Raw genomic sequence first — 12,414 nt, 5'->3', positions numbered from 1 at the left:
TCTCTTCCCAGCACACCTCCTTCCCAGAATAGTATCCCATTGTTGAGGAAGCCAAAGTCATCTGGTAGGTACCATGCATTCATCTTCAGGATTTGCATGACCCTTCCTGGGCCCTTACCCTCAACCAGGAGGCTGGATGAGACAACTACCTGTGCCCTGACCCCTTTACCCTAGTTCCCAGAGTCCTAAAGTCCAGGGATTTGGAGCAATGAATTGCTCTACTCCAGCTCCGGGCAAAAACCTACTGGTCCATGCTCCAGCTCCAGGCTCCGCTCCAAAGCCCTGCTGAAGTCTATCTTTTCGCAGTAGTATTTCAGAGTTTTGCATTTGCAAATGGTCATTTATAAGTCTCATTAAATTGTCATTTGTTATCCTGCTCAGGGAGAAAAACAGATAAAACTGATGATAAACCTCTCTCTGTGTTGCTCAATGTTTTACACTACTTTATTTGTTGCTGGGTTCCACGTCTGACACGTTTTTGATGGAAATATGTTAATATAACAGCATAACTTGCTGAATAGGCTAAGATCTGAAATGGTGGTTTATGAATTCAAACAGAAGTTTTGCAGTAATTGAGAACTGTTTTTTCTCTTTTCAAGTTAAGGAATATCAACTTTCACAGTATTCTTAAGTAGACAGAGTGCTTATTTATTTTAACCTCCTATTTATGCACTTTATTGTAGAGAGGTGTTAATTCCTTTTAGGTGAATTTGCTACATGTTCAAGTGCTATTTGACTCCTATTTACAGGCATATTTCTCCTTCCTATTTGTTGTTGCTACTATTCAGTTCAGCAACCATTTAAATCTAATAACAATCATTGGTGTATTTTGTTTTTTCATACAAATATTTTAATGAAAAAATACAGAACTATTAATTAGGTAACTGTCTCAAGGCTATGCTAGCAAATGATTAATTAGTAAACAAAGTTTAACAAACGGGGGGGAAAACATTTTATTTATTTTGGTGCATCAAATATTTTAAAAATAAAAGCTAAGTATTCCATGTCATCATGCACTCAACTTACTGAGGGTGTTTCATCAGTTACACAAAGTAACATGTTAATACAGATGGTTTAATCAGTCAGTCATACAATAACCTGCTCTAATCTCACCTGCAGGAATGTGAAACACACAATATTCTAAGGAAATGCTGATAAATAAGACACCATTACCCTCTGTTTTTAAGATAATGTAATTTGACAAGAAAAGAAATGGAGGAGGGTAAAGGAACACAAATATGGTATTTTTATACCAAGCATCAGAAAATCCTCTAGACTAGCAAACTCTGAAAGGTACCCTGCTTTTCAAGTCTCTCTCAAAATGGCAAAAATCAAAGCCAATTCAAAAGTATTTAGTGTATGGAAACAATCCATTTTGTTATAGTAACCACTTCTCTCTAAGACTCCCTAATCGATCATGCAGAGAATGAACAATAAAACTCTTTTGATACCATGTATGTTGCTTGCAATTTTGGAATAGTCAATTCACTTTCTAGTCTTTTTACTTTTGTGTAATAGGAAAAGAGTTCTGGTCCATTAACTCGCCCACTCTCTCCTGGAGGAAGTTAACCAACTCAGCTAACACAAAAACATGCGTTTCATCCAGGTCTTGTATGATGAACTTCTTCCCCAGTGCATTTGACTCATCCAAATACAGCAGGAACTGCTTCATGGCTGGGTCACTGTAGAGACAAACATGCACCAGAATCCATATTATTGTCATATGACACAATACAGCAACACAGCAGTAAGTAAAACAACTCTGGAATAATGGAATGTGAAAACTGCTTCCTGAGCAGAATCCTCATTTTCAAGAGTTCTTTATTGCTTAAGAATAACTTTTAGGAAAGCGTTTCTAAGATGATGGATGTAGGCAACAGTGACCCTTTTGGAGTACTTTACAAATTAAATTGTGACCGGCTAAAAGGGCCCAAGAGGAAGAAAATTGATTGCCTGACTTGCAGAGAATACTTGATTATATTGGTATTATAAAAATATGTTTTCAGTAAAACATGAACAATGAGTTTAAGGTTCATTTGTCTTTTCTGAACACTTATAATTTAACATCCTCAGTTTACATATTCTTGTTCTCGCCTGATTTAGCTATAAATAGTATAGACAAAGCCAAGGCCCTTTGCTTTCAGTTTTGATTTTGTTTAAAATTTCCTGGGAATTTTGGTGTTTATTACAAAAATTAAAAACTTGGATGAAAATCAGCACAAAAAATTTACTTCACAGTTGTCCAAGTAAATATCAGGTTAATATTGGGCAATGGGAGGACAGAAAAAAAGCAAAAAGTAGAGAAAAGTGAGAGTATTGAAAGTAAAAGCAATTTAATGCTGTGGTTTATTTCATGCACTGTACATATTCATGTGCATGCGTGTACATGTGTCTTGCACTACACTGTCTTTAACAGATAGCCTTGCATTTACACTTAGACCAATTTATTATTAGCATAAACATTTACCCAACGTATTGGATTTTCTTAACAATCCATTTTTTTCATATACTTGAGTGGTCCAAAATTTGGATGAAAATGGGTAAAAACTGTATAATAGCCTTTGTAAAACCTGAGAATTTTTCTATAAAAACTGAAAATGAAGGGCCCTAAGTACAGAATAGCATGAAGTAGTATTGTACCTGAAGCACAAAATGGAGTTTAAGAGTTTCTCAGTAAATCCTTAATTATCTAATATTTTATATTTGACAAAACTTGGTGGGTTTTTTTGGTAGCGTTTTAAAGTTAATTTTTCAATACCTTATCTAGGCACCTTACCTAGCTCCTCTGGGGCTCTCAGGTTTTATTTAAATGCAATTAGTTAAAGGTCAGTGATAAAAAATATTTATTGAGCTGAGGTGTAGGGAATATCATAAGAAGGGCAATCTTTACAATAACCACATTACAAAGTGACTAGATAATTTAAAATGAGACTTTTAATAAGTGCTGTGTTCCACTGATATATTTAGCAGTTTCGACTTGACAGCAATATATAAATATACCAATGGAACACAGCACTTATTTAATAATATATATACATTTTTACATAAGTCAGGAAAAGCATGTTCTTTGGTGAAATTCATGCATTTTTAAACTAATCTGGATTCTGGCAACTGGAATGTGCTGGTGCAGCAGTCAATGCTGAAAAAGTAGATGTCAGAACTAAGGGGCTCAGAATCTTTTAATATAAACCATTATTTATATTAGAAATTATATTATCTGACAGAAAGGAGGAAATAAGATTTAGCAAGGTCTGCAATTGATATTAGTACCAGTTACCATATTTCCAGACCTTCTACGGGGGAAAACAAAACAACCCACACATTTGGGTGAACTGCGTACCACAAAATTAATGTAAACTTTTTACACAATGTAGAAATCCTTTTAGATATTGGCCTCAAACACACAGAAGCATGACTTGAGTGAGGAAAGAAGTTTGCAAGATACAAAATAATTTTGAAGCCAGAAAAGTGAAAAAGCCTCCAAGTTAATGCTCATCTAAAGAGGTTACACTAATTTGCATTGGCATGTCTGGAAAGAAATTTAAGATTATATAAAATAGAAGGTGGAAAAATTGAACACCCTAAGTGCTTCTTTATAAATTATTTATCATTCCTCCATAACCAGTTGTCTCCTTTTGAACTTCATCCAATGGCAGGTTACCGATCCAAACTGCTAGTGCCAGATAATTATTAGCATTTGCTTGCTTGCTGTTTAGTGATCTGTTGAAAATGAGTTAGTAGTCTCAGGCTAGATCCCATGGGACAAATGTCCACATCATCACAAAACCATCACAGTTGGCATTAATTGGAGCCCTTCTGGCAGTTATACCAGAAAGGCTTTACCCATTTAATACATGAAGACTTAACTATATTCTAATCCTTGATGTGGTCCCTCCGGAACAGGGCTTAGCATGCACATTAAAAGGGTGGGGAAGCTTTCAACTGCAGTGCCTTGCCAAATTTTCCTTTGATCTGTTTATAGATACAAAATTCAAACATTTTTTGTTGTTTTTAACTGATCAATTCAGTTTCTAGTGCTGTCCATCTGGCACCGTTCACAAGTTCTAAAAATTAATTTGAAAAAATATTAAGGAAGTAGATTCCTTTACAACAGTTCTATGACTTCTGCTAGCACAGAATTCCATGCATACTCCCTGAGCTGGCCGTGAGCAGCAAGACAGCAACTGGCAAAGCTTTTCCAGCTAGCTTTGTGGAAACAGTGGATGGGCACTGGTTAGTAGCATAGTAAATACTGTAAGGGTACGTCTATACTTATCGTCCGGGTTGGCGGCTAGCGTTCGACTTCTCGGAGTTCGATATATCGCGTCTAATCTAGACGCGATATATCGAACTCCGAACGCGCTCCCGTTGACTCCGGAACTCCACCACTGCGAACGGCGGTGGCGGAGTCGACGGGGGAGCCGCGGACTTTGATCCCGCAGCGTCTGGACGGGTGAGTACTTTGAACTAAGGTAGTTCGAGTTCAGCTACGCTATTCGCGTAGCTGAACTTGCGTACCTTAGTCCGACCCCGCCCCCCCCTTAGTGTAGACCAGGCCTAAGTCAGGGGTTCTCACACTTCATTGCACCGTGACCTTCTGACAACAAAAATTACTTCACGACCCCAGGAGGATGGGACTGAAGCCTGAGCCTCACAGCTCTGGGCAGGGGGGCCAAAGCTGAAGCTCAAGCAACCTGCAACCTGAATCCTGCCACCCAGGGCTGAAACCCTTGGGCTTTGGCCCTGGCCCTGGGGCTTGGGCTTCAGCCCTGGGTCCCAGCAAGTCTAAGCCAACCCTGCCGACCCCATTCAAAACGGGCTGTGACCCACTTTGGGGTCCCGACCCACAGTTTGAGAACCACTGCTGTAGGTTCAAGTCCTTCTTGGACTTAAAAATATTTATAAGAGCAGCTAAGTGATGGGATCTTCATACCTATACCTATCACACCTGAGAGCAGCTGGGGTGCTGGGAGTCTGGCAAATGAACGCATTCAGGAGTGGAATGCAGACAAGTCCCACTAGCAACTGCTATGCTACTCTCATGCTTCTTCCACATTAATATTAGGCAGGGCTGTTAGCATGGAACTAATGTGTGAATAGACAAGCAAATGCTAGAAATGTCTATATAAAAGGCAAACATTTTTAAATGTTTTGTTCCCATTTGTCTGAGACTCTTTAACTTCTTGTCATGGCCTGTTAGCTGAAGATAAACCTGTTGGCATAGTTTACCATAATAGCTCAAGACAATTTAATTACATGGTCACTAGCCTCAATTTTCTCTGACTTTTCTATTTTATTAGTCTTCACTAAAACTATAACAAACTCTTTGCCTGATTTGCTTGAAAGCAGAAATAACTATATTATAGGGATCAACACTACATGTAGGTTGAAAGACCCTTCCCTCGCTGTATCTCCCACACATCTTTCCTCTGTCCCACCTTTTCACCTTCTCCTGCTGATCAGATTTTTACTCCTAAGGAAAACAATTATTTCAGAGAATAGAGTTTAAGTACATATACCACAAATACTTTTATGAAAAAGCAAGGTCAGTTTGAAATACTACTGGAAAGAGTTAAAAGGAGAGACAGTAGCAAGTGTTGGAATAATTCCATGAAGCAGCTTGAAGATGTTTGTTAACACAGTGCAGTATGCTACTTGGTATTTTACAGTATAACTATGGCTCACTGCTTTCTAATATTGGGTTACCATATTTAATTTAACAAAATATTAACAGTTTTTGGTTGTCTTGGTTACTTAAGGCCAAATTCTCTCAAAGGCAACACTCCCATTCACTTCAATGGGTGCAGAATCAGGCCCTAGGGACAAATCCTCAGAAGCATTGTGAACACTTCACACCTTATCACTGTGAACTCTGGCCACAAAAAAAAATAGCCCAGGGAGGATCACCCTGGCACTGTCCTGACCGTGGTCTAGAACTATTATATTACAGACCACAGTGTGGATACAGTGTATACCAAAAGGATTTTTTCCTGCTAGCATAGGATCACTACCCCCCCTACCAACAACACTCTTCTGTCAGCTTCGCTGCATCTACACTTAAGGTTTTCTCAGCATACCTATGTCTCTAGAGGTGTGGATATGCTGGTGTAAGTTTTAAGTATAACATAACACACAGTAGAAGGCATGTATAGAGTACAACCAAGATCATGGCCATGAAGCGGATGTCACAAACCCTGACTTGTGTTATCTACATTTTGGGGATAATTGAGGGTCTGGCCCTTATTTAGAATTTAATAGCAATGGTTTAGATTATGTGGCATACATTTACTGTATAGAAAGCAATAATTTACAGACTAAGTACAATTCACTTTTCTAGATTATAAACTGCAAACAGTTGCATACTGGTCTAAGCAGAATTTGTGCAGGACTTCTATTCAGTGGGAGAGAAGGGGGAGAAAAGATGAAAGGAGTGAGGGTTCTACATGTTCTGTAAAGTGTCTAGGATGTTTTAGGCACTAAACAAATAAGAAATGTGTTCAGTTGAAATTCAGTTTAACTACTAACCATTCTATAAGAACACCCTTCAGGACATTCACCATCTTCTCAACACCCTTAGAAAGTCCAGATGTGGCAGATAATGAAAACAGATCTTGCTTTGGGTTATGCTTGTAACCAGAGACTGAAAAGAGGGGGAAAAATAATATAACAGATTTTTCATTGATCAAAATGGCCATTTAAATTTGGCCCTGTATACTTCTACGTCACTGTAAAATTAGTGAAATGACACGAAAATATAAACAAAAACCTACATACATTAATAAACCCTAGCTTGCATATTAATCTTAGTCTTAGAGAAGATATTGCCACATTTTTAATATATATATTTTTCAATACCACCACAAATGAGGAGGCGGCGGTTTCATACATTACAGTAATGGAACAAATGTAGTAGTTACTAATACAGAATCTTCTATCTTATAAAGAATTACAGAGTTTATTTAAATGAGTAATACAAAGAATATACATAGTGATTTTGAATATCATAAGTAGTGCTTCTGGGTTTTTTAGGGTTAATTTAATTTAATTTCAGGGTTTATTTTTAGCAGTTTAAGTTTTACATAAATTCCCCCCTCCTTTCTTTTAGTATGTAATGTGCATTATATCTATTACCCATCACAGCAGCATGTACGGCCAGGAGTAACTGTTGGCTAGTGCGCTGTAATGCAGTACCCCTGACACCAGCAGGACAACACTGAAGCGCATCAGGGACCCACCCGTGCGCACCAGCAGGGCCTGCAGGCACCAGTGAGCGCCCAGCAGGTGAGTGGCTGTAGGACTCGCCCCCCCATTATTGCTCCCCGCTGACAGGCCCCTGGCGACCAGTCTGGTGATACCGGGACGGAGCCCGTCACCCGTTGTGCAGCGGGCGGGTCTGTCGGTTGCAGCCCCAGGGCAGCGGCCCGGCTCGGGGGGGGGGGGGCAGGTGAGGTCGATGGGGCTGCGCACGGCGCGGCAGTGGGGGAGGGGGCTGAGGGCAGCACCGCGCAGCAGGGGTGAGTGACGCCCGCTCCCATTCGCTCGCCCCCCGCCACCGACCTGCGGTTTCCCTGACGACGGAGCAACCGGCGCCGAGCCCGACAGCCGCGCGGGTTCTAAGGAGAGACCCGAGCAGCGACAATGCCAAAGCAGCCGTGCGCATGCGCGGCCGGCACGGCTCTCTTCCTGCCCCGCCCCTGGCGCTAAACGGGGATTGGGTGAGGCCCGTCTTGCGTGTTGACGACACACAGGTACGTCGTTGACAGCTGTCGGGAGCCGGGAGAGAGGCGGCAGCGGCGGCCTGGGAGCGCGGCAGGTAACGGGGGCGGGGGGTGAGCGAGCCCGGGGGGCGGGGCTGTTGCCCCAGCCACGTGAGGGGAGCGGCTCTGGCAGCCCCTGAGCTGCCTGGGGGCGCGGCGGGGCTCTGGGCTGCGGGAACGGGGGGCGCGGCGGGGCTCTGGGCTGCGGGCGGTAACGGGGGGCGCGGCGGGGCTCTGGGCTGCGGGCGGGAACGGGGGGCGCGGCGGGGCTCTGGGCTGCGGGCGGGAGCGGGGGGCGCTGCGGGGCTCTGGGCTGCGGGCGGGAACGGGGGGCGCTGCGGGGCTCTGGGCTGCGGGCGGGAACGGGGGGCGCTGCGGGGCTCTGGGCTGCGGGCGGGAACGGGGGGCGGGGCGGGGCCGAGCTGCAATGAGACGGGCCTGAGCAGAACGTGAAGGCTGAAGAGCAACTAGAAAAAAAGACTAAAACAAACAGCAAACAAAAATGTGACGTGCCGCAGCGGTGGGAAGCCTGCCGGCCTGTCCGTGGGGCGGCTGGGTGGTCACGGTGCCGAAGGAGCACTCCGGGAAGACAAGGCTGCTGTGGAGAAGCGAAATGCAGTTTTTGCAGTGGGCTCCGGGGGACGATCTTGGCAAGTACAGGCCGGTAAGCCTGACTTCAGTACCAGGCGAATTGGTTGGAACAAGAACAGAATTATTTGACACATAGAAGAACGTAGGATGTTGGGAGTCAACATGGCTTTGGGAAAAGGGACTCATGCCTCACCAGTTTATTAGCATTCTTTGAGGGTATCAGCGGGCATGTGGACAAGGGTGATGTACAGTCGATGTAGCGTAACTGGACTTTCAGTAAACCTTTGACAAGGTACCTTACCAAAGGCTCTTAAGCAAAGTAAGCAGTTGTGGGATTAGGGTAGGCCCTGGTTAAAAAGATAGGAACCAAAGGATACGAATAAATAGTTTTCACAATAAAGAGAGAGAGGTAAATAGCGTTCTCCCCCACCCCCAAAGTTGTTTTAAGCTCAACCTTTTAACCAAAGGCTTCGCAGATTGCCTTGTACAGAGAAAGAGTGTCTCTGTTCAAGGCAATGTTCACTAGACGTTGGAGTTAAATAGCACTCAATGAAGGCAACAGAAATAACCAGTCTTAAGCACCTTCACTAAAAATAATTTCCCTTCTGAGTTGCTCAGCTTTCACTCCATTGACTCTTGTCTGCTGCTTTGCCAGTTTTCTGGCCATTGTGGAGTCTCCCTGAAGAAGGAGTGGGGATAAAGCATAAATAAAAATAATATTTTAGATTTCATTAACATGTTTTAAAGAAGTAAAAAGGCATAATATTGATTTCCTCCCCCTTTGCATGTCATCTTTAAAGTGTCTGGTTGTTCCCCTGTGTTGTTGGATGTTTCATAGCTATAAAATTGTCTGAGACTAATGCTTCTTCCTCCCTGCAGCCCAAGAGCATGATCCCAGAGATTCTGGAATTCTTCTGACTTCAGTGGAAAACTGTTAGGACCTCAAATAACTTAGGCAAAGGTTATCATAATATCATGTTTGTCCTAAATTCCAACAGTCGACAGCCCTAAACCCTGTAGTGAAAACAGGCAGAATGCTAACTACACTTTTGGGTTGGAGACAGATCTGTTCTCCTGTCTAGAGTAACAACTTGTTCTTCTGCTTGAAGAAGTGTTCTGTGGCGCTCAAAAGCTTCTCTCTCTCACCCACAGAAGTTCGTTCATTTACAGATATTGCCTCACCCACCTTGTTTTTCTTGTTCTTCTGAGCTCTTACGCAGGTTTGCCCCTTAGGGGACTGATACATGGCTCACTGAAGACAAAGGAATGACATTGACTTTGGCCTTGTGTTTTCAAATGAAATTTCTGATCATTGCGGGGAACTGCAGTGTTTTCTGTTACAGATTAGTGTGCTTATTGCAATTACAGGCTATGATCAAGCGGTATTATAAAAATCTTTCTGAAAGGAGGATCAGACCATAAACTTGATCGTGTCTCCAGAGACACAATAAAAAGGCAATACCTTTCATAATGCAGTGCATCTTTTTCTTAACCTCTTAATCCTTAATGACCACTCAAGTAGTATGTTCTACCTATGGTCATAAAGAATCCATGAATGAAGAGTTTATAGATACTACCGTTGATTAGTTTGGATGTTTTTAAAAATAAAAATAGAAAACAAAAATTCCCCAAAGGGACCAGTTGTGGTGCCATTGGGATATTTCACTGTGTTTTGTCTATTTTGTTGAGGCAGCTAGGGAATAAACATTGGCCCGAAATTGACAGTTTTCCTCTGTAAATGGAGTTATCTTCCAGAGTCCAAGGACATATTTATTTTCCTAACAATTCTGTACTTCATCTGTTCTATATTAAATAAGTGGTAATCACTTTCCATAAACAAATCCATGTACAAAATGATGGGAAGGGCCATGTATTCTCAGATTGTGAGGTTTGTTAGACCTGCAGCTTCTTTGTTAAATGAAGAGACATAACTTAGCTCTTAAAAAGAAAATAGTCACATCTCTGTATTGCAAAATTAGACCTTGATCCTGCAAGTATTTGCATGTGAGCAGTCCCATTGAACTAGTTACTCATGTGCATGAATATTTTTATGATCAGTGCTTTAAGGACTGATCTTGCTCCAATTGCAGTTGGTGGGGAAAACTTCCATTATCTTCAGTGGGAGTAGAATAAAGTCCTTTGAGACCGATCTTTAAGGATACTGAGCCACTGGAATTCCCATTAAAGATGATTTGCAAAGGATTTTTTTTTAAAGGGGGGTTACATCTCTCCCTGCCCCCCCCTCTGGTTTTGAGTGGTTAGGGTTTTGGTTTTTCTTGCTTGTTACATTTTCTAATGTAAGGGCTAGTCTTTCCTGGTTTTAGCTCTGTCAGATGCTGCTGTGTCCAGTTCTGGTGCCCACAATTCAAGAAGGATGTTGATAAATTGGAGAGGGTTCAGAAAAGAGCAAGGAGAATGATTGATTTAAAGGATTGTAAAACGTGCTGTATAACGATAGACACTAGGAGCTCAATTTATTTAGTTTATCAGTTGGAAGATTAAGGGATGACTTTATCACAGTCTATAAGTACCTACGTGGGGAACAAATATTTCTATGGCCTATATTATACAGGAAGTCAGACTAGATGCCACAGTGGTTCTTTCTGGCCTTAGAATCTATGAATCTGGTATTTTGCACTGTCACACTTTGAAGCTTTAACACCTGCCCTTTCAATCAACAAATGTCCTTCTTCCAAAATGTTATTTAGCCATTGAAGTTAAAGAGGTGTTTAAAAGTTACCAAACAAACCAAATCCAAAAGGTTAAACAATGGAAACCAAAAATCCTTTCCCCTCCTCTCATTTTGCTCAGTTTTCATTCTCTTGAGTCTTGTGAAATCCTTTCACTAGTTCTCCAGTCAGTGTAGGCCTTGTCTACACTGTTTCAGGTGATTGCATACTCTGCTGTTGGCGATTTTGAGAACTGTAGTTTAGACAGCGTGCCAGCTGCCAACCATCTTTTCAGCACCTTGTCAGAGGCGACTTGGAGGAGGGCATGCATAGACAAAGTGCCTTCACTCTGTCTCTTTCCCCATTAATTTAGGCTTATTTTGTGCAGGATTAGATATCACAGTGCTGAGAAATAGCCTGCTGGCTGCTGCTGTTATCTATGCTATGGTTTAACTAAGGCCTGGTCTATACTAAGCGTTTAAACCAGTTTTAGGAGCGTAAAACCGATTTAACGCCACACCCGTCCACACTGAGAGGCTCTTTATATCGATATAAAGGGCTCTTTAAATCGATTTCTGTACTCCTCCCTAACGAGAGGAGTAGCGCTAGTATCGGAATTACCATATCGGATTAGGGTTAGTGTGGCCGCAAATCGACGGTATTGGCCTCCGGGTGGTATCCCACAGTGCACCACTGACCGCTCTGGACAGCAATCTGAACTCGGATGCAGTGGCCAGGTAGACAGGAAAAGCCCCGCGAACTTTTGAATATTTCCTGTTTGCCCAGCATGGAGCTCCGATCAGCACGGGTGGCGATGCAGTCCAAAATCAAAATAAAAAAAGAGCTCCAGCATGGACCATGCGGATGTGATCGCAGTAAGGGCAGGCAAATCTGTTCTATCAGCGCTCCGTTACAGAAGACGAAATTCAAAATCATTTTTAAAAAATCTCCAGACAGACGCCATAGCAGGGACTCAGCGCACTGCTGCGTGACAAGCCTAACGGAAAGCCAAAGAATCAAATGGACGCTCATGGAGGGGGGACTGGAGGACTCAAGCAATCCCACAGTACCTGCAGTCTCCGAAAAGCATTTGCATTCTTGGCTGAGCTCCAAATGCTTCTAGGGTCAAACACAGTGTCCGCGGTGGTTCAGGGCATAGCTCGGCAATTTACGCACCCCCCCCCACCCCCAGAAGTGAAAGGGAAAACAATCCTCTCTTGACTCTTTTACATGTCACCCTATCTTTACTGAATGCTGCAGATAGACGCGATGCTGCATCACTCAACACCAACATCCTTGCTCCCCCCCCCCGCCATGGGTGGCTGATGGTACAATATGGCTGATATCCATCATCATCATCAGCCTATTGGCACATGGGGCAGTGCAAAAGGACTGGT

The 12,414-nt window shown here is 42.6% G+C and overlaps 2 protein-coding genes across 6 annotated transcripts in view; one reads left to right on the top strand and one right to left on the bottom strand.

Annotated features, from left to right (window-relative positions):
- Nucleotides 1-939: 939 nt before the first annotated feature.
- GTF2H5 (general transcription factor IIH subunit 5) lies at nucleotides 940-7,710 on the bottom strand. Of its 3 annotated transcripts, none has more exons than XM_045010198.1 (3): nucleotides 7,558-7,710; nucleotides 6,526-6,640; nucleotides 940-1,682 (listed from the first exon to the last, which is right to left on the bottom strand). In XM_045010198.1, the coding sequence occupies exons 1-3, from the start codon at nucleotides 7,658-7,660 to the stop codon at nucleotides 1,502-1,504; spliced, it is 399 nt and encodes a 132-aa protein (XP_044866133.1). In that variant the 5' UTR covers nucleotides 7,661-7,710; the 3' UTR covers nucleotides 940-1,501. The 3 variants fall into 3 exon arrangements, with proteins under 3 accessions (XP_044866133.1, XP_044866135.1, XP_044866134.1); XM_045010200.1 differs by lacking the exon at nucleotides 7,558-7,710 and adding an exon at nucleotides 7,236-7,389; XM_045010199.1 differs by lacking the exon at nucleotides 7,558-7,710 and adding an exon at nucleotides 7,132-7,284.
- A 50-nt stretch (nucleotides 7,711-7,760) lies between these two features.
- SERAC1 (serine active site containing 1) overlaps nucleotides 7,761-12,414 on the top strand; it is a 60,717-nt gene continuing 56,063 nt past the window's right edge. For 2 of the 3 annotated variants that reach the window (XM_045010193.1, XM_045010197.1), the window contains exon 1: nucleotides 8,178-8,421. The gene's annotated coding sequence lies outside the window, so the exon portion shown is untranslated. Of the gene's footprint in view, nucleotides 7,814-8,177; nucleotides 8,422-12,414 lie in introns of those variants that run through there. The other variant, XM_045010194.1, reaches the window with a different exon arrangement.

Source organism: Mauremys mutica, chromosome 3 (genome assembly GCF_020497125.1).
Source record: "Mauremys mutica isolate MM-2020 ecotype Southern chromosome 3, ASM2049712v1, whole genome shotgun sequence".
NCBI classification, from domain to species: Eukaryota; Metazoa; Chordata; order Testudines; family Geoemydidae; genus Mauremys; species Mauremys mutica.
This window is presented reverse-complemented; position numbering and strand designations above follow the sequence as displayed.